General features: G+C 45.1%; 1 protein-coding gene across 11 annotated transcripts; it reads right to left on the bottom strand.

Annotated features, from left to right (window-relative positions):
• Positions 1-558: 558 nt before the first annotated feature.
• MPPE1 (metallophosphoesterase 1) lies at positions 559-23,693 on the bottom strand. Of its 11 annotated transcripts, none has more exons than XM_064379436.1 (12): positions 23,284-23,693; positions 21,144-22,061; positions 20,433-20,710; positions 14,934-15,306; positions 11,271-11,379; positions 6,877-6,980; positions 6,165-6,239; positions 4,165-4,273; positions 3,960-4,028; positions 3,749-3,871; positions 2,917-3,057; positions 559-1,870 (listed from the first exon to the last, which is right to left on the bottom strand). In XM_064379436.1, the coding sequence occupies exons 4-12, from the start codon at positions 15,212-15,214 to the stop codon at positions 1,688-1,690; spliced, it is 1,194 nt and encodes a 397-aa protein (XP_064235506.1). In that variant the 5' UTR covers positions 15,215-15,306; positions 20,433-20,710; positions 21,144-22,061; positions 23,284-23,693; the 3' UTR covers positions 559-1,687. The 11 variants fall into 11 exon arrangements, with proteins under 11 accessions (XP_064235506.1, XP_064235514.1, XP_064235510.1 ...); XM_064379444.1 differs by having other exon boundaries at positions 3,960-4,025; XM_064379440.1 differs by having other exon boundaries at positions 20,591-20,710.
• Between the last annotated feature and the right edge of the window lie 526 nt (positions 23,694-24,219).

Genomic DNA, 24,219 nt, shown 5'->3' with positions numbered 1-24,219 from the left:
GACAGCTTCACTTGCCTTTTGAAGAAGAAACATTGCAAAACCTTAATTTGAAGTATAATGTCAAAAGATATGGCTCTTTCTCACACTTGCAAGATTTACAAATACAGCCTCAAACATTATGCACACAAACAATATCTAGAAAGTAGGAATTGTTGTAGCGATGACATTTCACATTCTATCTGTAGGCACAGAGTTGAGGGTAGTGTTTGTCTAAAATAATCTGTAAAGATGCCCAAAGTTAAATTTTCAACAATACAAATCTAGAGAAGTGACAGCCTACATTACTTAATTACTCGCCTTTCAGTCTTTAGTCTTTAATATTTTAAAGTTTACTCTATAAATCAGCATTTTGTAATCCTTTATAAACTCATCCAGATTTAAATGCTTTTTCATGAAGAAAGGATGACAACTTTGTAGACAGTCAGTGCAACACACACGTATTTTATCTCATCACCATCTTCCTGCCCCTCCCATCCTCTGTCTCATAAAACTCTCAGCTGAACTAAGATAAATACAGTGGAAATCATTTTCAGTTCCCTTTGCACTGTCAAAGTAAAACAAGAAAACTGCAAAGCTACACCCCCAGCAAGAAAAGGAAGTGTGGTGTTGTATGCATCACCACTCAACAATTACCCTCTAACTAAACATCCTGTTTAAGAGTTTAATTCATACAAGAGCCAGATTTTTAAGAAAAAAACAAAAAGAATAAATTTTATCTGGCTTAAAATTATTAAAGCATTTATTTTCAAGTACCAAAAGCTATATCCCATTCCATGTTTCAAGTCTCTTTTGATCATTGACAGGCATTATCAGATGTATTAACTTGGTCTCCTGTAGAGAAAATTACACTTATCTAAAAATCTGATCCATTAATTTATCAAGTACAAAAATCTACAAAACAATATGTCCTCCACATCACATCTGTACTTTTTTTTTTTAATATATTTTTTGAGACAAAGTCTTGCTCTTTCACCCAGACTGGAGTGCACATTCTTGGCTCACTGCAACCTCCACCTCCCGAGTTCATGGGATTCTCCTGTCTCAGCCTCCCAAGTAGCTGGGATTACAGGCATTTGCCACCACAACTGGCTAATTTTTGTATTTTTAGTAGAGATGGGGTTTCACCATGTTGCCCAAGCTGGACTTGAACTCCTGACCTCAAGTGATCCACCCGTCTCGGCCTCCCAAAGTGCTGGGATTACAAGCGTGAGTCACTGTGCCCTGCCACATCTGTACTTTTAAGGGTACAGCTTTACAGTACATAGGAATTTGAGAACCACTTCACAGAAAGAGGGAAACAAGCCTAATATTTATGTATACACATAATCTCAGTGTGTGCTGGGGTCACCAGGCCCTTCCCGGGGGAGCAAGGACTGTCGTGCATGTGAGTGATGACATTAATAGCATTTACATACTGTACAGATGCAACCTTTGATGATACATATATTTGATAAAAATGAGAAAACAGATTTGTTGTAGAGCACCTGTCCATTTTTATAGCATGAGAACAGTACAATCAACTATTTATTTTGCAGTTACTCATTTCAGTGATTGAGAATTTCTGTGATGTGCAGAGAGACAGCCTATAATTGGTCTCAACATCCACTTGATTCTAACACGATCTCTGCCCAAAGTTCCATTATTTGGGTTTTGATATTTATTGCTAAGTGCAAACATCAACTGCTCTTCACCTTGTCTTATGCTTTCTGAGCAGGTTCGATCCAGAAAGAAAAGGTGAGGTTAAAAGCCCAAAGTGAGTGAGTGTGAGGACCACAAGGAAGCCCACCGCTCCACAGTAGATGATCAAAACCATGTGCTCACGTGGGAGGTAGCACTTGGAGAGGGCGTAGTCTGTGGGAGTGATGCTACCCTGGAAAGGAGAAGAGAAAGTTAGGCTGAGAGCACCGGACACAGGTCGAACACCACAGTCTTAGAAACAACAGAGGGAAGACTGCCTTCTCAGGTCCCCCTCAGGTGAGACAGGGAAGGGGCCCTCCTCACCTGAGACCAAGAGGGCCCGGCCTTCCCCCTGCACAGGTCACCCCGACCAGCCCAGGCTCTGGCAGGAGAGACAAGGAAGGCCCAAGTGTGCCCGGGTTGAAAATGTCTGGGACACTGACCTCTCTGTCAAAACTGGCCCCTGGCCCACTGGGTTCCCATCAAATATACTGGGGAATCCATAACAGAGATTCAGAGAGGCACCGTGGAGTTCCAGGGTCATCAGTCAGCGAGGAACAGGAGGGAAGGGTGTCTTCCTGCCCCTTGATGCTCAACTAAGCAATCGTTCCCTAGAGATACATGTGTCCAGGTCATCTCAGTGGGCTTTTCTTTGCAGGTACTTTTATGTGGAAGGACGTGGCAAATGTTTTCATTTACTTTGAATCTTAAAATGTTAGGGCTTCCTCACCTTTTTATGAAGTAAAAGAACTTGACATACCAGCATCATGAGCTGGATGCAGGAGCCCATGGCTGAAAGGAGTTAAAACACCCAGTGGTCATTAACTGAAATATTTTTATCAACCTGCAAAGGCTGTTGCATTCTCTGCCAGGGAAAATGGACATGTTTAGAAACTAGGAGAAGATGGCTGAGTATAGCTAATGAATAAATGGTTGTTTCTTTAGAAAATTAAACACACACAGAGAGTATAAGAGGAGAGGACATGGCCTTCCCTGAAGGATAAATTCCACCTGGACGGTACCCTGCCCTCGTTCTTCACATTAACCACCCAAGAATGTCATGCCGATTGGTTCCTGAAAGGGTGTTTGGCAAGGGGCAGTGTATGGACCTAAGTGTAGAGGAAAGGAAATTGTGTGGCTTTTGTAAATTTTTATAGATTGCAGCTATTAAATAGTTGATTACTGTGTTGATTTAAATACTTATGAAAGCTTTCAGACAAAAATAAACTTTCACCTTACCATGATGAAACTGGGGTTGTTTCTGTTCCTCCAACTGAAAGATGGGACGCTGAGCTCGGGGACTCGGCCCTCGTGGTGCACCTCGCAGGCGCTGTGCGTGTGGCCACTGAGGACCAGGCGCGGCTGGAGCCACCACAGCAGCTGACGGCGGCCGAGAAGACAGCAAAGCAGGCTGTTAGCTCACCCTCAACCAGGACTCTCACCGCCCAGCCGACGGCCGCTGGCCATCGCTTCTTTCATTAAATTAAATACTAAACCCTTATGTTGAAGAACTAGTTCATTTTTTTCCTTAAAAATCCTTTGGTTTATTTATACTAAATCAAAGGTAAGGGCAGCCCCTTTGAATCTACTGTTCTCATCCCAGATTTTATATACTTCTTATGATATTTTATCTTTAAAAATATTTTTATACATTTATCTTATAAATATTTCCTATATTTATATATTTTATATAACGTAATATGTATTACATAAATCTATATAAGAAAATGCCTTTTAATTAAGTCCCTAAAAATTTGACTCTAAGTTCCATTCACATTTCTAAATACATTGAAGTTGGTGAAAAACTGAATACAAAGAATAGCTGAGAATATTATTGAATTGAGGTTAGGAAATAGAAGTAGATTTACTGATTTAAAAAAAAGAGAGAAAGTAATTAAATGAAAATCTGGTATACTGCCAAAGCCAGGCCTCCAGCCCTGTCCCCAGATGATAACTAAGTCATCAGCGTTTCAGCGAATACCTGCTCTAGCCTGGGTGCTCTGCTTATTGACATGCAAGGTGATGAGAGTCACACTGTGACATGAATTAGCACCACAACACCCTGGCAAACCTTTTGTGATGCCTCCCGGGAAAGCACATCATAGTTCTCCTTAAATGGGATGTTCCTTTCCTCCGGAGGAGCAGCATCTTCCCCAGAACAGTTAGCATCACTTCTCCGGTACAGAGGATAATGCTGACGGGGTGGAGAGAGGAGTCAGGTGGCTATAGTGAAACCGTGGCTGCCTGCTGTCTGCCACACGCCCCTTCCTCCCTGGGCTCACCTGCAGGAGGATGGGGGCAGACGTGGGTAGCAGAGGCCCAGGTCCACACTGGCTGGAGCCACGTACCTGCTGGGTACAAATCAGGCCATTAATCCACACACCTGACACTCATCAAAGGGCAGGAATGGCAGGGGGTGCTGAGTGAGCGACAAAAGTGGAGTGACATGGGACAGAAGGCACCTGTGGTGTTCAGATGCTCTCCTACCTCTCGGGAGCAGTTCAGTCTGTGAGAAACTTCAATGAGCTCTGCTTCTGCTTCAGAACAGATGCCACAGCCGTCCCCTTTCAGCGCCACGCTGTTGACCATCACGAAGCTGAGGTGGAGGGGAGAAGGCAGGTGAGGCCACTGGGGGTACTGGTGCTTGGCACAATCTTGGCTCACTGCAATCTCTGCCTTCTGGATTGAAGCAATTCCCCTGCCTCAGCCTCCCGAGTAGCTGGGACTACAGGCGTGTACCACCACACCTGGCTAATTTTTTGTATTTTAGTAAAGACAGGTTTCACCATGTTGGCCAGGTTAGTCTCGATCTCCTGACTTCGTGACCTGCCCACCTCAGCCTCCCAAAGTGCTGGGATTACAGGCGTGAGCCACTGCGCCCAGCCACGGTACTGGTGCTCTTTCCCCACTGTTCCCATGAAAAGAAAGCTAAGCATCCAGTATGAAGAAACAAGCCCAGAGCAGCTTTCAACCCCACCCAGAATAATTGGGTGTATTTTTAAGTATGAGTCAACATTAACAAAAACAGCATTACTGGGAGCTTAGTCCAATACATGATCGAAGGGTTTTTGACCCTAAACTTGTGAGAAATCCCAGATTACAGACACTCTGCAGTCAGACTATGTCTAAACTCATCCTCTAACCAGAATCTCATCTGTTACAGTGTCTCATCTGTGCAGGGGGCTAAGAACCCTCTGCCCACACCATCAGCTTGTTGTGAGGATTCAATGAATGACATGGCAGGTTATTTAGAACACAGCCTGCCACTAGAAAGTACTCAGTATGTGTCAGATATTTTGACTACCAGGTAGAGGGAACCACGGGGCACATCAGTGACATACGGACACACACAGCAAATAAGGCAGAGAGTAGGGTGCTGGTTAGAGCTAACTGGTATAAATAATCCCAAACTAGGGTAATAACAAAGTCCATTTTGGTTAGACTCAGCAGCCACTTGTATTTTTTATAGACTCTCGCTAAATGTGCTTTTATTTCCTACATGCATACCATCTTGGAATGACTAAAGTACCTGTCAGTAAAGACTGCTTGAAATTTAACTCGTTTTAGAGATAAGGAGTGGAATTATCAAGTGATAAGCAGTATAATAAGCTAAAGTTTCTTAAACACTATGCTTAGAGGGCAATAACTCAAACCGTATCATGTTTCTATTATGAGTGAGTCAGCAGAGGAAGCCACCTTCTAGAGACTCTGCCCTCCTGGCAGAGGGAGGGAAAGGTGACCATTGGTGATGAAGCCACTGGACAGAGATGACCTCATCTGCAAACCTGCTGTGGCCAAGGTCAATAGAGTGCCGGGCACCCACAGGAAAGACAGGATTAAAAGAGAAAAGGCTTCTACTCCCACCTGTTTAATATCCACCATGTCTATAATCAAGATATAGAGTCCTGTCCACTGTGCTGCAGCCACATTCACAGCCCAGAAAGGATCCAGAGATGGGCACTGATGTGGCCTCACAGAGGGGGAGCCTGTTCACGGTCAGGCTAAGGGTCAGGGTGCTCTGGTGTAAAAGCCCAGGCCGATGGGGTTGGGTAGCACAGAGCTACAGAGGCACTGTGACACGCTTACCACCAAATCCCATGACACCATACTATGGGAACAGTCTTTGTAAAGTGAAAGTAGTAAATTTCGATCAAATAAAATAAAGACTCTTTTACAAAGTGGGTTCATGAAATTTGCACCACCCAGAGACAGTGCAGATAGAATATCATTCCCACAGTGGCTGGGCAGTCATAAACTGACCGATTCACTGTGGGGTTGTCAATGAAAACCAGGGTGCTTTGAGGTTCCCATCTATTGACTCCCATGGTGAGCACCAGCAAGGACAGTCTGAGGCACTGCTATTTAAAGATCATAAACCAGTCTAAACAGAACACAGGTAGATGATCCATCCCAGTATGGCAGGCACCTTTAAAAAATCAAGCTTCCAAGGACTAAAGGTCTTGGAAGAATTTACAAATAATACTCACTTTATGCCTTTCCAAGAAAACAGTCTTTCAGAGCTGAACACTTTCTCAAATCGTTTCACTTTGTATATATTCATCCTATATTCAGTTGTAAAAAGAAGCATTTTTCAGGACAAGCCATTTTAGAAACTCCTAGAGTTATCATGAACACAAAATAACTTTCAGGACTTGAGTTTCAGACTAGCATTATTACGTAAGCTGGCCCCAGGATATCAAAGCTCAAATTTTAGTTCCACTACTTACTACGAAGCCTGGGGTGAGTTACTCAGCTGCCCAGGGCCTCAGATTCCACATTGGTGCCTTAAGTAAAACAACAGGACCATGGTAAAGATTAATGTGTTAAAATATGGAAGTAAAGCACTTGAAACAGGCAGCATATTATAAGCACCAGAGCACTATATAAATGTTAGTTACTAAAGTCTAAATGATCTTGTTTTTTCATTCTCAAAGAAAATAATTGGCTATGAAATGTACATTTCAAGTTAGATGTTTCCCAAGGGCACATACAATTCATTCATTCCACAGATACTTGTTGAGGGTGTACTATGCACCAAAAGTAAGAACCCCTTAAAGGCTTTAACATCCCAGAGCTTACATCTTTTGAGAAAAACAAATTTCGAGATGGCACAAATAGGGCTTTCACCTGAATTCCAGCAGGTTTAGAATTACAGTTAAGAAGAGGTCTCAGGGTGCAGTGCTTTCCTGAATTACTTACTCATAATGGAAGCCAATGTCATGGTTTCCAGCAACTACCTTCAGCTGCACGTGACTTGGGTGTCTGAACATTTTCTGAAACCGCGCCACATCATCCACCCAGGCCTGAGGGAAAAAGAATCACTGCTGGGAGCCAGAGAACCCTCCCTGCCCTGTGGCTAAGAAATCGTGATCCCTTTGTTGATGTGAGAAGTGAATGAATTCCCCTGTTCAAATCAGATGTCCATAAAGATAATGTAAAACTTTTTTTTTCTTTTTTTGAGACAGGGTCTCACTCTGTCACCTAAATTGGGCGGTAGTGGTGCCACCATGGCTCACTACAGCCTCAACTTCCTGGGCTCAAGTGATCCTCCCACCTAAGCCTCCCAAGTGGCTGGGACCACAGGCACCCACCACCACATGTGGCTAATTTGTTTTTTGTAGAGATGGAGTCTTACCATGTTGACCAGGCTGGTCTTGAACTTCTGGGCTCAAGTGATCCTCCCACCTTGGCCTCCCAGAGTACTAGGATCACAGGCATGAGCCACCATCCCAAGATAAACTTTGAATTTTTAATTCTATATCATACATCTTTTTCTAAGACTACAATTAATACTTAATGTTATTTAATTTGATGCCAAGTTTTTGTTTTATTTTGTTTTGCTCAAGTGATTCTTGTGCTTCAGCCACCTGAGTGACTGGGATTACAGGTGTGCACCACTATGCTCAGCTAATTTTTGTATTTTTAGTAGAGACAGGGTTTCACCATGTTGGCCTGGCTGGTCTCAAATTTGTGACCTCAAGTGATCCACCCACCTTGGCCTCCCAAAGGGCAGGGATTACAGGCATGAGCCACCACACCCAGCCTAATGCCAAATTTTTAAATGGTATCCTCTCCCATCTTAAAACAACAACTGGCAATCCCAAAAAATATTTGGTTCATACACCTATTATTTCAAGATCCCATGAAGACCATTCATAGAACCTGGTGGATAAATGCTTCAGATCTGGCCATGCCATAAGAACGGGCTCTTAGAAAACATCCAGTAAGTTCTTCATGTGTCTCAACCAAGACAAGGATGAGAACATCTTTAAAAGCGGCATTCCTGCCAGATGCGATGGCTCACGCCTGTAATCCCAACACTTCGGGAGGCTGAGGCAGGTGGATCACGAGGTCAGGAGTTCAAGACCAGCCTGGCCAAGATGGTGAAACCCCGTATCTACTAAAAATACAAAAATTAGCCGGTCATGGTGGTGCGCGCCTATAGTCCCAGCTATACGGGAGGCTGAGGCAGGAGAATCGCTTGAACCTGGGAGGCGGAGGCTGGAGTGAGCCAAGATCACGCCATTGCACTCTAGCCTGGGCAACAGAGCAAGACAATGCCTCAAAAAAAAAAAAAAAAAAAAAAGGTGGCATTCTCCTATGGCTGCAACTGTGGAAACAAGAACTAATGAGATGTGAGAGAAAGAAAGACAAAAAAATACTTATTGTAACAAATATTTCAAAATTATTCTGATACTTGCTTTAACTATTAAAACTTCAGAGTTATGTTAGTGTAGTTCTTATTTTTATAAGGCTAAAAATACCAATTGCACAAACACCCTAGGGCAGGAAAAAAAAATGAAAAAATAAACCTCCATCCTAAATGGTAACTAATTTTATCCTAAAAGTTGTAAATCTGGCAAAACCTAGGGAAATATGATGGTTAGAGAGTCCTTGAAAACATTTACAAAGATTCCACTTTAACAAATAACATTTAAAGTTAGATGGCTGGGTGCTGCAGCTCACACCTGTAATCCCAGCACTTTGGGAGGCTGAAGCAGGCAGATCATTTGAGGTCAGGAGTTTGAGACCAGCCTGGCCAACATGGTAAAACCCTGTCTCTACTAAAAATACAAAAATTAGCTGGATATGGTGGCAGGCGCCTGTAATCCCAGCTACTGGGGGAGCCTGAGGCAAGAGAATCACTTGAACCAGGGAGGCAGAGGTTATAGTAAGCTGAGATCACACCACTGCACTCCAGCCTTGGTGACAGAGCAAGACTCCATCTCAAAAAAATAAAAATAAATAAAGTTAGAGTAACATAAAATCAGAATAACAGACATTGTAAAACATAAAATGTTGCCCTTAATCTGGAAAAGCAACATATCTATCCAACCTCATTTTATAACTAGATTATTTTTTTTTTTACATATAACATTTCTACTATCTCACATTTAATTATAGCCTAGATTATAACAAACATTGCACTCTGTAAACAATGGTTCCTATCAACTCTGAACCAAGACTTCTCTTGTGCAGCTACTGAATTATCCTAGGAAATGCCAGTAAAGTTTTTGGGTTTTGTTGTGGGGTTTTTCTTTTTGGTTTGGTTGTTTGTTTTCCTTGATTTTTATCTTTATTTTTTATTTTTATTTTTTATTGTACTTTGGGCTCTGGGGTACATGTGCACATCCTGCATCCTGCAGGATTGTTGCATAGGTACATACGTGCCATGGAGGTTTGCTGTCTCCATCCCCCCATTTCTCCCAGTGTTATCCCTCCCCATCCTCTCCGCCCCCTGCTGTCCCCCCCACCCCACCCAGCCCAGTGTGTGATGCTCCTCTCCCTGTGCCCAGCTGTTCTCATTGTTCATCACCTGCCTATGAGTGAAAACATGTGGTGTTTGGTTTTCTGTTCTTGTGTCAGTTTGCTGAGAATGATGGTTTTATCTTTATATTTTGAGATAGGTTCTCACTCTGTCACCCAGGCTGGAGTGCAGTGGTACACAGCTCACTGCGGCCTCCACCTCCCAGGCTCAAGCAATCCTTTCAGCTCAGCATCCTGAGTAGCTGGGACTACATGCGAACACCACCACGCCTGGCTAATTTTTGTATTTTTTGTAGAAACAGGGTCTCACTGTGTTGCCCAGGCTGGTTTTAAACTCCTGGGCTCAAATAATTCTCCTTTCTTGGACTAGGTCGGGGGCAGTGGCTCACACCTATTTTGGGAGGCTAAGGTGTGCAGATTACCTGAGGTCAGGAGTTCGAGACCAGCGTGGGCAACATGGTGAAACCCCATCTCTATTAAAATACATCTCTACTAAAATACAAAAAATTAACTGGGCGTCATGGTGCCCACCTGTAGTCCCAGCTACACAGGAGGCTGAGGTAGGAGAATCACTCGAACCCAGAAGATGGAGATTGCACTGAGCCAAAATCACACTACTGCACTGCAGCCTGGGTGACAGAGTGAGACTCCATCTCAAAAAAAAAAAAAAAAGGCCAGCACTTTTGGGAGGCCAAAGCAGGCAGATCACCTGAGGTCAGGAGTTTGAGACAAGCCTAACTAACGTGGAGAAACCCCATCTCTACTAAATATACACAATTAGCTGGGCACGGTGGTGAATGCCTATAATCCCAGCTACTCAGGAGGCTGAGGCAGGAGAATTGCTTGAACCTAGGAGGCAGAGGTTGCAGTGAGCCAAGATTGCACCATTGCCCTCCAGCCTGAACGACAAAAGCAAAACTCTGTCTCAAAAAAAAAAAAAAAAAAAAAATCCTCCTGCCCTGGGCTTCCAAAGTGCTGTTACTATAGGCATGAGCCACCAGGCCCAGCTATGATGAAGTTTCTTCAAGTCTACCCCAAATAAAATATTTTCCAAAAACCATTAGTGAGTGAACATTTTTAAGCAGCAAGATAGTACCTGGGATCTGAGACAGCCTAATGCAGCTTCCAAAGATGCTCGGTGGAGACTGATTTTGTACCACACAGAGGAGATGATTGTATCTAGCTTGTCTTCATTCATTTTGTTCCAAGGATGTAATAAGCAGAACATTGTGACAACTAAGGTGAGAACAGCTTTTCTCTTTGGTTTGTGGCAAGTCTTACATTACCCCAATACCCAGGCAGGGGTCTCAGGCCCTCCTAAAGGCAGAGGAACCTCACACCAAGTCCCCAGGGCTCCTTGTGCATCTCTCACTCAGAAGAAAGAAAATCAGAGGAGACTAGCAAGTCTCTTTTGTAGCACAATTCTTATAATGTCGTGATTAAGAGTGTGAAATTAAGTGTACATTTCACTATGTATTTTGCAATTTCGGTGACAACTGAAATAACATCTATCTTGCCTGTTTCTCCCTTTCCCAAGAGGTTCACAAAACAGTGTATTCCAACCAAATGATGTCTGGCTAATCAACATATTTCCTGCATGGACAAATGTTTAAGATTAGCCAACCTAACTCAAGATTGAGTTGTTCTAACAATCTTCGATAGTCTATGAATTCCAAGAATCTTCCAGATAGCCTGCCCATTTTTAATATCAGTAGTAAAACTTCCATAAAACTTCCAACTCAAGCTGGCATTGCTTCGTGGATTCTCTGGGCTACTTGTGCTGGACCTCGAAGCAGGATGAGGGCACCTGGATCACAGAGTCCTACCTCAGGGGTGCTCCACTTCCCTTCATCAAAGACATCCCCCAGGATGAAGACGACTTCCGGCTGCAGCAACCAGAGAGCTGTCTGGAAGGCTCTCTCCATCTGCCATTCCCTTGCCGCCAACAGGAAAAAGTAAGATCAGTCTCTTTCCTGGGTGGAGGTTACTTCTGTATTATGCGCCATTTAAGCAGCAAACTAAATGTTCCCATTCTCCTTCTTCCAGGGCCCCACTCTTGCATTCCCACCCCGTGCTTGAAGGGCCAAGGAGTCCATATCTGACTAAAGGTGGGGAATTAAGTGTCAAGGAAGAGTCCAGCCATCCCTCCTACACACCCCAGACACCATGGTGTCCAGGAACAGGCCCCACTCTGCATGCACCCTGCAGCCATTACTCCGTCAAGGTAGCACCTGGGATCTGAGAGAGCCTAATGCAGCTTCCAAAGATGCTCAATGGAGACTGATTTTGTACCACACAGAGATGATTGTATCTAGCTTAATTTTAGCTTCTTCTTAAAGGGACTTATACTTCCTTCTTTGCTTCCAAGGTGAAGGGGAGATGATTAGAGAAATAGACTAGCCAATATCAAAACAGTAAATCCTGTAGATTTCAAACATACAAGTAATCCTCCCAGCGGTAAAACAAGCAAATGAAAGAGCCTGGAGGCCAGGCGTAGTGGCTCACGCCTGTAATCCCAGCACTTTGGGAGGCCAAGGCGGGCAGATCACGAGGTCAGCAGTTCAAGACCAGCCTGGTCAATACAGTGAAACTCTGTCTCTACTAAAAGTACAAAAAAATCAACTTGGCATGGTAGTGCACACCTGTAGTCCCAGATACTCAGGAGGCTGAGGCAGGAGAATCGCCTGAACCTAGGAGAGGCTGCAGTGAGCTGAGATCACCCCACACACCCACACATATGCCACTGCACTCTAGCCTGGGCAACAGAGCGAGACTCCATCTCAAAAAAAAAAAAAAAAAAAAAACGAGAAAGAAAACAGCCTGGGATCTGCAATCTGACAGACAATGGCTTAACATCCCAGCTTGATCCATTGACAAGTTGTGTGCCTTTGAAAATATTGCCTACTCTCTGATTCCCAGTGTCTTCATTGGTAAATGGGGATTTTAAACCCTACTTGCACAGGATAGTTATGGGGTTAAATAAGACAGCATTTGTAAAGCATGGCAGGGGCGCACAGCAGGTGTTCAAAAATGTCCGTGCTTGCTCAGCCCTCCCTGTCTGCAACCTAACCAAATCCAGCCTATATCATTTTCCTAAGGAACTCAAATCTTTCCTCCTTTTTAAGGCATTTTCCTGGCTGCTCCTCCTCTACAAAAGGGAAATGCTACGTCCTGGGATATATAAATAGGGGAAAGTAGGCTGGGTGCAGTGGCTCACACTTGTAATGTCAATGCTTTGGGAGGCCAAGGCAGGAGGATCACTTGAGGCCAGGAGTTCAATACCAGCATGGGCAACACAGCAAAACTCCATCTCTACAAAAAAGTAAAAATTAGCTGGGTGTAGTGGCACAAGCCTGTTGTCCTAGCTACTCGGGAAGCTGCAGTGAGCTATGATCCTGCCACTGCCCTCCAGCCTGGGCAACAGAGCTAGACCCCGTTTTAATTAGTCAATGTAGTTTCAGGTCAGAGGAAGATTTTCAGATCCCAAGTAAACTACTATGTGGTACACATCACCTCTGAAAGACTTTTCACCCAAGATCTCTCTCAACATACATTTCTCCATTTTTCTTATTTTATTTTACTTTTTTTTAAGAGATAGGCTCTTGCTCTGTCACCCAAGCTGGACTGCAGAGCCATGATCGTAGCTCACTGTAGACTCAAACTCCAGTGCTCAAAATAGCTCAAGCAATCCACCTGCCTCAGCCTGCTGAGTAGCTAGGACTACAAGTGAGTGTCACCACGTTCAGCTAATTTTTGGGTTTTGTTTATCATTTTTTTGTTGTTGAAATGAGGTCTTGCCATGTTGCCCAGGCTGGTCTCAAATCCCTGGCCTCAAGCAATTCTTCACCTCCACCTCCCAAAGTGCTGAGACTGCAGGCGTGAAGCACTGCACTCAGTTTCTCAGTTTCTCTTGATTTAATGTTATTTGCCATGAAGAAGTAAGAATCTAGAAACAGCCACAGGAAGAAGGCATAGAAGGCTACTTGGAGAGATCCAGACATCCATCAGGGTCAATTTGCAAAACTAAGACACTGCAGGCCAGGGCCCCCACCAGCCCTTCTTGAACTCAAGCCTCCTTTGGTTAAAACTCTTAGTAAAAAGGTATAGCTGCTCCTTCATTCTTCTTCTTCTTTTTTTTTAGATAAAATTTTGCTCTGTCACCCAGGCTGGAGTTCAGTAGTGCAATCTCGGCTCACTGCAACCTCTGCCTCCTGGGTTCAAGCACTTTTCCTGTCTCAGCCTTCGAAGTAGCTGCAATTACAGGCATGTGCCACCATGCTGAGCTAATTTTTCTATTTTTAGTAGAGATGGGTTTTCACCATGTTGGCCAGGCTGGTCTCAAACTCCTGACCTTGTGATCCACCCGCCTCAAGCCTCCCAAAGTGCTGGGATTACAGGTGTGAGCCACCATGCGTGGTCTAAAAATAATTTTTTTTTCTATTTCTATTTTCTTCTTTTTTTTTTATTTTTTTATTTTTTTACTTTTTTTTTTTTTTAAGACGGGGTTTCACCATGTTGGTCAGGCTGGTCTTGAACTCCCAACCTCAGGTGATCTGCCCACCTTGGCCTCCAAAGTGCTTGGATTACAGGCATGAGCCACCATGTCTGGCCAAAAATAATTTTTTTTTTTTTGAGACGGAGTTTCACTCTTGTTACCCAGGCTGGAGTGCAGTGGCGTGATCTCGGCTCACCGCAACCTCCACCTCCTGGGTTGAGGCAATTCTCCTGCCTCAGCCTCCTGAGTAGGTGGGATTACAGGCACGCGCCACCATGCCCAGCTAATTTTTTTTTTGTATTAGTAGAGACGGGGTTTCACTGTGTTGACCAGGATGGTCTCGATTTCTTGACCTCGTGATCCACCCGCCTCGGCCTCCCAAAGTGCTGGGATCACAGGCTTGAGCCACCGCACCCGGCCCCAAAAATAATTTTTTAAAAAAGCTTCCTGGTGAAAAAACAATGGACCATGCAGGAGCAGGCTGAGTTGGAGAGACAGGACCTGATCCTTCCCCAGGGAGACAGCCACAAATCTGCTCTGCTCTTCTGCTGCCTAGAGGAGGCTGAAACCCAATAGGCTCAAAGTTACACAGCAGTGACGGCGAGACGGGACCACCAACCCAGATCTGTGCCCTCACCTGCCCAGGGGACCAGTCCCAGGCACCAGGCATTGCGTGGCATCTTCTTGTCATTGAGTGGCACATCTTGTGAGGTTTCTTGTCTTAACCCAATTACAAACAAGGAGGCAGGGGCTCAGAGGGACCCTAAAAACTTGTCCAAAGTCACAAAGCAATGTGGCCCAGACCTGACTCCCAAATCATGGGGCCCTATATATATCCTCAGTAAATGGTAAATTCAAGGAAAAGTCAAACGTCAATAATGTCCTTCTTTGAGAGGAAAGTAACTAAGAATAACCTAAAGCCATCTTGCTATTAGGAGAGGGCTATACTTTTTGCCTACAGAATTTTAGAAAGATTCCTGATTCTACCTCTTACCTTCGTAATTTGTCCAGCCAGTGGCCTAGGAATTCCCCAAGCAAGTGGGTGTCAGCCAGAAACATAGCTTTGAGCACAGGCTCACGTGTGGCTTGTTCACCATCATCGGCTGTGGGTTTCACTTCAGGCCACTTACACTGAAAGATCACTAAGTAATAGATTAAAAATTCACAAACTAGAAGCACGGCAAAGACAACAGCTATGAGTTTCAACAGCAATGAACTCTTCCTCTTTAATGGATGAAAGTTCCATCTTCCAAACCCCAATCCAATCCTAGCCATTTCTCAAGCAACAGTAAATCCATCAAGGGTTCACCATGAGAAAACTGCAGAGCCGCAGGCAGGGTGATAGCACTCAGGTCTTAGCTGGGTATCTACAGGGAAAAGGAAAAGAACTCAGTTATATTCCCTAATAATACCGGTATCATCACCTCTCTCTGTCAAGAACTAATGAGTTACATAATCCTATCTGCATTCCCAAATTAATTGCTGCTGGGAACAGGCCCTAAGCCTGTCATAAACAACCCTTAAATAAACTGGCCATAAGCAAGATATCTACAGTACTGTGACATACTCATGGTGGCAGTGACACACATTGCTGGAGGTTGTTGGTTTACTGGAGTGAGGGCAAGAGATAGGCTATAGACAGTGGGATTCTACTTTCAGGTTCTTCAACTTGCACTCAAGATGAGAATCTGAGAAGGGCGATGACCATTCCAGGGAGGGTATACGGAGCTCAGATGTCAGAGAAGCCCCTGAAGTCTTGTGGGGTGGGAGCTATGAGAGACACTGACCAGAGATCCTAATTGAACCAATAAAAAAATAAAAACCTTTTTTAGGAAGATGATTTTCTAAAATGAATCTAGGACCTTCATGTCACTCATAGGCATGAAGTCAAGAACCACATCATTTCCCCAGGGTCTAAAATCACCTCTGTGAAACACATCTTCAGAACTCCACATTTGCACATGGAAATTAAGAATAACCCCCATTCCTGGCTGGGCACAGTAGCTCACCCCTGTAATCCCAGCACTTTGGGAGGTGGAGGTGAGTGGATCACCTGATGTCACGAGTTCGAGACCAGCCTGGCCAACATGGTGAAACGCTGTCTCTACTAAAAATACAAAACTTAGGCTGGTCGCAGTGGCTCAAGCCTGTAATCCCAGCACTTTGGGAGGCCGAGGCAGAGGTCAGGAGTTCAAGACCACTCTGGCCAACATGGCAAAACCCCATCTCTACTAAAAGTACAAAAATTAGCCAAGTGTGGTGGTGTTCACCTGTAATCCCAGCTACTCAGGAGAGTGAGGCAGGAGAATCGTTTGAACCTGGGAGGCAGAGGTTGCAGTGAGCCATGATCGTGCCATTGCACTCCAGCCTGGGTGACAGAGTGAGACTCAGTCTCAAATAAATAAATAAATAAAATAGAATAACCCCATTCCCTATAAGAGTCCCTAGCTTGTTTTACAGTGGTGTTCTATAAGCTACCATTAAGACATGGAAAAACTTTAAACTTTACCTAAAGAAAAATAAACAGGTGTGAAAATGTAGTTTGAGCCATTATCAAAAGTTCAAAACCTAACCAAAAAATTGGCAATACCTTCAGAAATTGATAAATGAAGAAATCTTATCATAAGTATTCTAATGGAGCATTGGCAATGGGTATGTTGTACTATTTTTTTTTTTTTTGAGGCAGAGTTTCGCTCTTGTTACCCAGGCTGGAGTGCAATGGCGTGATCTCGGCTCACCGCAACCTCTGCCTCCTGGGTTCAAGCAATTCTCCTGCCTCAGCCTCCCGAGTAGCTGGGATTACAGGCATGCTCCATCATGCCCAGCTAATTTTTGTATTTTTAGTAGAGACAGGGTTTCACCTTGTTGACCAGGATGGTCTCGATCTCTTGACCTCGTGATCCACCTGCCTCAGCCTCCCAAAGTGCTGGGATTATAGGCTATGTTGTACGATTAAATATTCATTACTATTTCTGGCTTTTCAGAAGATGAAAGGGTAGAAAATGGTAAAATGGATGGCCCTGGGACTGTCATTCCTCTGTCTCATTCGAATGGCGTTACCTGTATTAAGTACTTGATTTATTTTTTATTTTTATTTTTTTGAGACAGAGTTTCTCTCCCATCACCCAGGCTTACGTGCTGTAGTGCACTCTCGGCTCACTACAACCTCCACCTCCTGGGCTCAAGCAATCCTCCTGCCTCAGCCTCCCGGGTAGCTGAGACTACAGGTGTAGGCTACCATGCCCAGTTAATTTTTGTATTTTAGTAGAAATGAGGTTTCACCACGTTGGCCAGGCTGGTATCAAACTACTGGCCTCAACTGATCCACCTGCCTCAGTTTCCCAAAGTACTGGGATTACAGGCGTGAGCCACTATGTCTGGCTTAGTCAGTTGAATTAAAAGGGAACAGCTGGCCTGGCATGGTGGCTCACACCCATAATCCCAGCACTTTGGGAGGCCAAGGCAGGTGAATCACCTGAGGTCAGGAGTTCAAGACCAGCCTGGCCAACATGGTGAAACCTCATCTCTACTAAATACAAAAATTAGCCAGGCGTGGTGGTGCATGCCTGTAATGCTAGCTACTTGGGCAGCTGAGTCAGGAGAGTCACTTGAACCCAGGAGGTGGAGGTTGCAGTGAGCCAAGATCGTGCCAGGGCACTCCAGCCTGGGCAACAGAGTGAGACTTCATCTCAAAATAAATAAATAAATAAAGTAGAAATGGCAAACAAATACTGGATTTTAAATATGTCCTTTCAGACAGAGTTCAGAAGCAGCCTTGCTTATCATCTGGAGTCAACTGCTCTTGCTGGAATTCTCCTCCAAAAACCTACGTCTTTATCAGCTGGTCAAGCTGTACTTTACATTCTTCACTTAGACCTTTGTCATCTCTGTTTTCTCTAAGGCAAACCACACATGCAGCATAATTGTAGTCACCACATACCTTTATCTTCCAACTGGTGACAGCTTTGAGTGAAAAATGTCACTAATAAAAATGAAAACAAGGCAATGGTGTGAACCAGGACTGTCTCAGGCAACTCAGGGCTTGCAGCCACCGTATGCTGCCCGTGCTTACTCTGACAAAGAGGAGAAGCAGCAGTTCCTGTTTGCAGTCATCCACCTCATCTGTAAGAAACTTTGGAATGATTGCACAAGTGTCAGGAACCATGCACCAGTATGGTGAAGGGCATGGGTTCTCTGCTAGAGAGACCTCTACGGGATAAAGAACATGCCTCAACACCATCCAATTTCCTTTGTTTTGATTAAATCAAATACATCAAAGGCAACTATTCAATCTTAACATCTCATTTTCTTTCAACAGGCCTAGAATCTCCTAAAATCCTAAAAGCTAAACCCAAAACCATCACTGAAACTTCCTAACACCACACGTTTCCTCCAGCTGTGCAGGACTAGTTGAGAGGGAAGGAATGTGACCTTCTGGGGCAGGCCGAGGAGTCTCTCAGTGTGCAAACCTTTGCTGTTTTGTAGGTTTCTGGTTTCCCAAGATGAAATACCAGAATGACAACTTGATAATTGCTCTTCTACACCCGCTTCTTTTCATCAGAGTAGGGCTTGTTTGAGCAGTTATGACTAAGAGGTGCAAAAAGCATCAGTGAGTGGTGAGCAGGCTGGAGACAAGGCAGGCTGACAGCCCAAAGTGGGGCTGAGGGCAGGATAGGATGCATACCTGCAGTCCTCCAGCTTCCCTGGATGAAGAGAGCAGGATAGAGGACACAGCGACAGCCTATGGGTTTGCACTTCCAGACAACCTGGGCTCTCCCTGCCCCAATTCCCCACTCAGCCCACTCAGCATTACTCCTTACTGGTAAGCCGCCTGCAAGGAGTGTCCCACTGCAAACAAACTGGTCAGGGGAGTTCTGGCCCTTCTCTCAAACTGCTATGTTCTTGTTACAAGTAGTTAGACAGGCATGAGTGGGGCAGGCGAGGGCTCTTCCCACCCACCTGGAACATCAGATGATCACCAGGTGACGATTCAACAGTTATCATATTGCCTCTCTAAAAATGATTATTTAGCAGCCAGCACCAGGGAGACACAATCTCCTGAGGGTCCACAGCTGACACATGAAAGTGTTAATTAAATGCAGATGGCAACTTTCTGAGCATGCCCATCAGGAGACAAAATGGCAGAGTATGACCTTCTGGGGGCACTCCACCAGAAAAAGGAAGAAGGCCTCAGGTGGGCATGCATACAACTTCCTAAACACACTGCTCATGCTCACCTCCCAAGTATAAGAAGGGCACCGCACACGCAGGCAACCCACTCCAAGGCAAGAATCATGAGGAAGGGGTGCAAGACACCAGAAGTGGGCCAGCCTATAAAGTCCTAGGATCGTGTTAAACACTGCACTTAACCTTCACATTGTCCTCTTGGGTCTCTTCCAAGTGTATTTTTCTTTCTTTCCTGCTCTAAAGCTTTTTAAAAACTTCCACTCCTACTCAGAAACTTGCCTACGTCTCTTTTTCGGCCTGATGCCCCTCAGTGGAATTCTTTCTTCTGAGGAGGCAAGAATTGAGGTTGCTGCAGACCTGTATGGGTTTGCCACCAGTAACTCAAATACCTCCTACTCCTGACATTCTTTTTTCCAAAAGGGAATTTAAAATATCCTATCCAAAGCCACTCAACCAGAGAAAGACTTGGAAAGAAAGGGCAGGAGGATAGTAGAAAAAGAGAAAAGAGTGGAAGGGGCTGGGGAGGGAAAAGGACAGAGAAAGAGAAAGCAAGCAAGCTGGCTGGCACTGTTACATATTTTCCTGAGAAGACCTAACCATGTGAAGAAGGAGCTATCTGATATAACATGATATCTTTTTTTTTTTTTTTTTTTTGTCAAGGTCTCACCCTGTCACCCACACTGGAGTACAGTGTTCCCAGCTCAGTGCAACCTCCCACTTCAGCCTCTGGAGCAGTTGAGATTACAGGTGGGCATGCGCCACCACGCCCAGCTAATTTTTGCATTTTTCATAGAAACAGGGTTTCACCATGTTGCCTAGGCTGGTCAAGCAATCCTGGCTCGAGCAATCCACCAGTGTCGGCCTTCCAAAATATTAGGATTACAGGCATGAGCCACTGCACCGGCCCAACATGATCATTTTTTAAAAGACGAGAGGCTGTGCTGGACATGGTGGCTCATGCCTGTAATCCCAGCACTTTGGGAGACCAAGCAGGTGGATCATTTGAGGCCAGGAGTTCAAGACCAGCCTAGCCAACATGGCGAAACCCCATCTCTACTAAAAATATTTAATACAAAAATTAGGCGGATGTGGTTGAGCATGCATGTAATCCCACCTACTGGGAGTCTGAGGCAGAAAAATCACTTGAACCCAGGAGGCAGAGGTTGCAGTGAGCCGAGATCTTACCATAGCACTCCAGCCTGGGCAACAGAGCGAGACTCCATCTCAGAAAAAAAGAAGAAAAAAAAGATAACAGAGCAAAAACCTACTTAGAAAACGTTTGACAATAGATCCTTAAACAGAATACCTTTTGGGCAGGTGGCTCACATCTGTAATCCCAGCACTTTGGGAGGTGGAGGCAGGCAGATCACTTGAGGGCAGGAGTTCAAGACCAGCCAGGCCAACATGGTGGAAACCGTGTCTCTACTATAAATACTAAAATTAGCCTAGTGTGGTAGTACACACCTGTAATCCCAGCTACTCAGGAGGCTGAGGGAGGAGAATCACTTGAACCCGGGAGGCAGAGTTTGCAGTGAGTGGAGATCAGGTCACTGCACTCCAGTCTGGGCAACAGAGGGAGATTGCCTCAAACAAAAACGAAAACAAAAAAAAAAACAAAACACCTTTTCTTCCTGTACCAAAGACTCATTGACTTAGCATTCCCAAGGTCGTTATGGCCAAAACATGCCCTCTATTCCCACCTGAAATGAAGACAAAATAACTCGGAGGGCTGATAGGGTCAGGGAAGAGATTCCTTCCCTCTCTAGAAATGGCACCAGCGTTAGGTAATGAGGCGTCACTCCTATGAATGGCTTGCTTCCCAACAAGTATAAATCGACTTGTTTCACTCACTTGCTGCACCAAACCTTACCCCAGCCTCCTCATTTTCTGCCTCCCCATTTTCCGACTCAGCTGAAGGAAACCTGCTAACCACCAGCACCTAGGAGCTCTGCAGACAACCGCCCCCCCGGCCCCCTCCCCACTCCACCCCGGCGGACCTGCACAAATGCAGCCCTACCTTTTTGTCAGGAAAGAGGAAAACCTGAGAGCTCTGCGAGGCGTCAGTCACTTGTTCCTTGGTGAGTATTTTATCGCGTATGTTGTGACACAACCAGCAGAGACAGCAGCTATGCTGAACCGGAAAGTACCAAATGGCAGCGCTGCTCTGTGACCTTGTGCCAGCCACTTAACTCCTTCTGGACCTCACAACCCGCAGTACCCACTTCAGTGCTTTTGTAAGGGCTGATAGAAAAAAAACAGAGCTTAGTCCTCAAAATTGTAAAATTTTGAATTTTACAATTCAAATTTCCTTTTTCTTTCTTTCTTTCTTTCTTTTTTTTTTTTGAGACGGAGTTTTGCTCTTGTTGTCCAGGCCAGAGTGCAATGGCACGATCTTGGCTCACCACAACCTCCAACTCCCGGGTTCAAACAATTCTCCTGCCTCGGCCTCCCGAGTAGCTGGGATTACAGGCATGTGCCACCATGCCTGGCTAATTTTGTGTTTTTAGTAGAGATGGGGTTTCTCCATGCTGGTCAGGCTGGTCTCAAACTCCAGACCTCAAGTTATCCACCTGCCTCAGCCTCCCAAAGTGCCGGGATTACAGGCATAAGCCACTTGGCGCCCAGCAAAATTTCTTAAACTGTTACTGTTTTCACTCCCAAGTTCAATTTTCAGTCTTATTAAGATAATCAAACGATAACCCAGCAAGAACACTGTACAGCTTCCACAGGACAGTTCAGGCCGGCCTGGGATGGAAAGGCAGAGATGCACCTCTCTGGTGCCTCCAGACATATTCGTAAAATATGGAAGCTAGATTATATATTACCTATAAGTTTCCAGGAAACTCACTAAGTCACCTCACCTTTTAAAGAGAAAAAGAGATTGGTACGAAGGCTCTAAATTGGCATCTACTCCCCCAAATCAGAATTCATTTATCTTAAATGAAACAAAAATGTGTGTTTTGTCAGTGAGGGATCTTTTATTTACTTAAGTATTAACAAGTAACCTGACCAACTTTGAAAGTAAAAAAGAAGCTGAGAAGCTAAAGAAAAATGACAATGGGTTAGTGGTCAAGAATACCTATCCTGAATTATAATTTAAAATACCTGTATTTATATATAAATTACGTAAAACATTGTTCTGCTCTGCCCAACATATATGAATAATCACTGCAATCCATAATTGGGAGCAAAATATTTTATCTTTGAACTTTTCAATTTGTATTTATTTTTATTTTTTTAGAGACAGGGTCTCACTCCACTGCCCAATGTAAACCAAAACCAAAATCTTAAGGCTCCACAACCTTCTGCCTGGACCCCCCACCAAGGGCATTCCAGAATTAACCTGAAAAACTTGTTTAGGCCATGATGGGAAGTGGGGTGGAACTTGCCTCATTTTGTCCCCCATTCAGGAAAAGCAGACCAGCGTTTAACATGCTAGACACTTAACTTACTATCTATTCTCTCTGAAGCCTCCTACCTGGAGGCTTCATCTGCATGATAAAACTTTGGTCTCCACAACCTCTTATCGTAACCCAGACATTCCTTTCTACTGATAACTCTTTCAACCAAATGCCAATCAGAAAATTTTAAATCTACCTGTAACCTGGAAGCCCCACCACCACCTCCCCAGTTGTCCCACCTTTCTGGACAGAACCAATGCACATCTTAATTTTATATGTATTTGACTGATGACTCATGGCTCCTCTAAAATGTATAAAACCAAGCTGGGTCCCGACCACCTTGGGTACATGTTCCCAGGGTCTCCAAAAGGCTGTGTCACCAGCCATGGTCACTCATATTTGGCTCAGAACAAATCTTTTCAAATATTTTACGGAGTTTGACTTTTTTGTCAACAGCAGGCTGCATCACAGCTCGCTGCAGCCTCAAGCCATTCTTTTCCCAACCTCCCGAATAGCAGGGACTTCAGGTGCGTGCCACCACACCTGGCTAATTTTTTTTTTTTTTTTTGGTACATTTTGTAGAGATGGGGGTCTTGCTATGTTGCCCAGGGTGGTCTCGAACTTCTGGGCTCAAGCGATCCTCCCCGTTCGGCCTCCCAAGGTGCTGGAATTACAGGCCTGAGCCACCGCGCCCAGCCTATCGTTAAAAATTGAATCCCCCCCACCAAATATAATGAAAAAAAAAAATCCACTGACCTGTAGTTTTTCTCTAGTTCACTATCTTAAATATATTCATTGCAATCTCATCAACGGCGACTTGCATTTGAAATTTTCCACCTTGAGCGGTATTTTTTAATGGTAAGATGCATTTTTTAAAAATCTACACGCATAAACTAGAGTGAGAGACCCCTGCAATGTAATACACAGATCTTAAGTCATCGAGATTTTCCAGTAAATAATTTGCAGAATGCTGTTTTTCCTAGGTTAACCTGCAATCTTAAAACGGAAGGAGGTTCCGTTTTTAGAAGTTTAAATGTTGTCACACGGGCGCAAGCATACATACAACAGCCACGCTTTCCCTCTCTGCGCACAACGCCAGGCAGATGGGGAGCACCGGGCGGTGCGGGAGCCCTTTCACCTGCGCGGGACAGCTTCGGCGGCGGAGAGGACCCCGCCCTGCAGCCCGAGCCCGGCGCGCACCCAGCCGGCTTCCTGTTTCCGCAGCAGCGCGCGGGCCTGTCACTGAAGCCCCTGAAACCCCGCCCCGGCGGCCTCAGGCGGGCGGGGAAGCCCCAACACCCCCGGATTCGTCCGGTCCGCCCGTTGCCGGCGTTCTAGAACGCGGGTTGCGGGAGCTGGCAGGCTGTCTGGAGGGGCCAGGCGGATGGCGCCGGGGCTCCGCAGCCTGTGTCCCCAGAGTGGACAACCCCAGCCGGGGCTGCGTGCGCAACTGCGGAAAGTAAAGGCCGGACCCTGCGCTCAGCGGCGGCGTCCCGGCCCCTAGCGCCCTTTCCGAAGTGCCTGGCAGGCTCGGCAGTCCCACTGTCGCATCACAGAGCCCCTGGGCAGTCACCGCAGACAGGCTGGGGGCTCAGAAAAGGCATCTGGGGGACACAGGAGAGCGGCGAGGGCGACGCACGGGCGAGCAGTCGTTATGGCCCAGGAAAGGCCCGTTGCGGGGCGCACAGGCGG

This window comes from Aotus nancymaae, unplaced genomic scaffold (genome assembly GCF_030222135.1).
Source record: "Aotus nancymaae isolate 86718 unplaced genomic scaffold, 86718_ANA_hifiasm-v0.15.2.pri h1tg000020l, whole genome shotgun sequence".
NCBI classification, from domain to species: domain Eukaryota; kingdom Metazoa; phylum Chordata; class Mammalia; order Primates; family Aotidae; genus Aotus; species Aotus nancymaae.
Note: the sequence above shows the minus strand (reverse complement) of the source record. Positions and strands in the feature narration are given on the sequence as shown.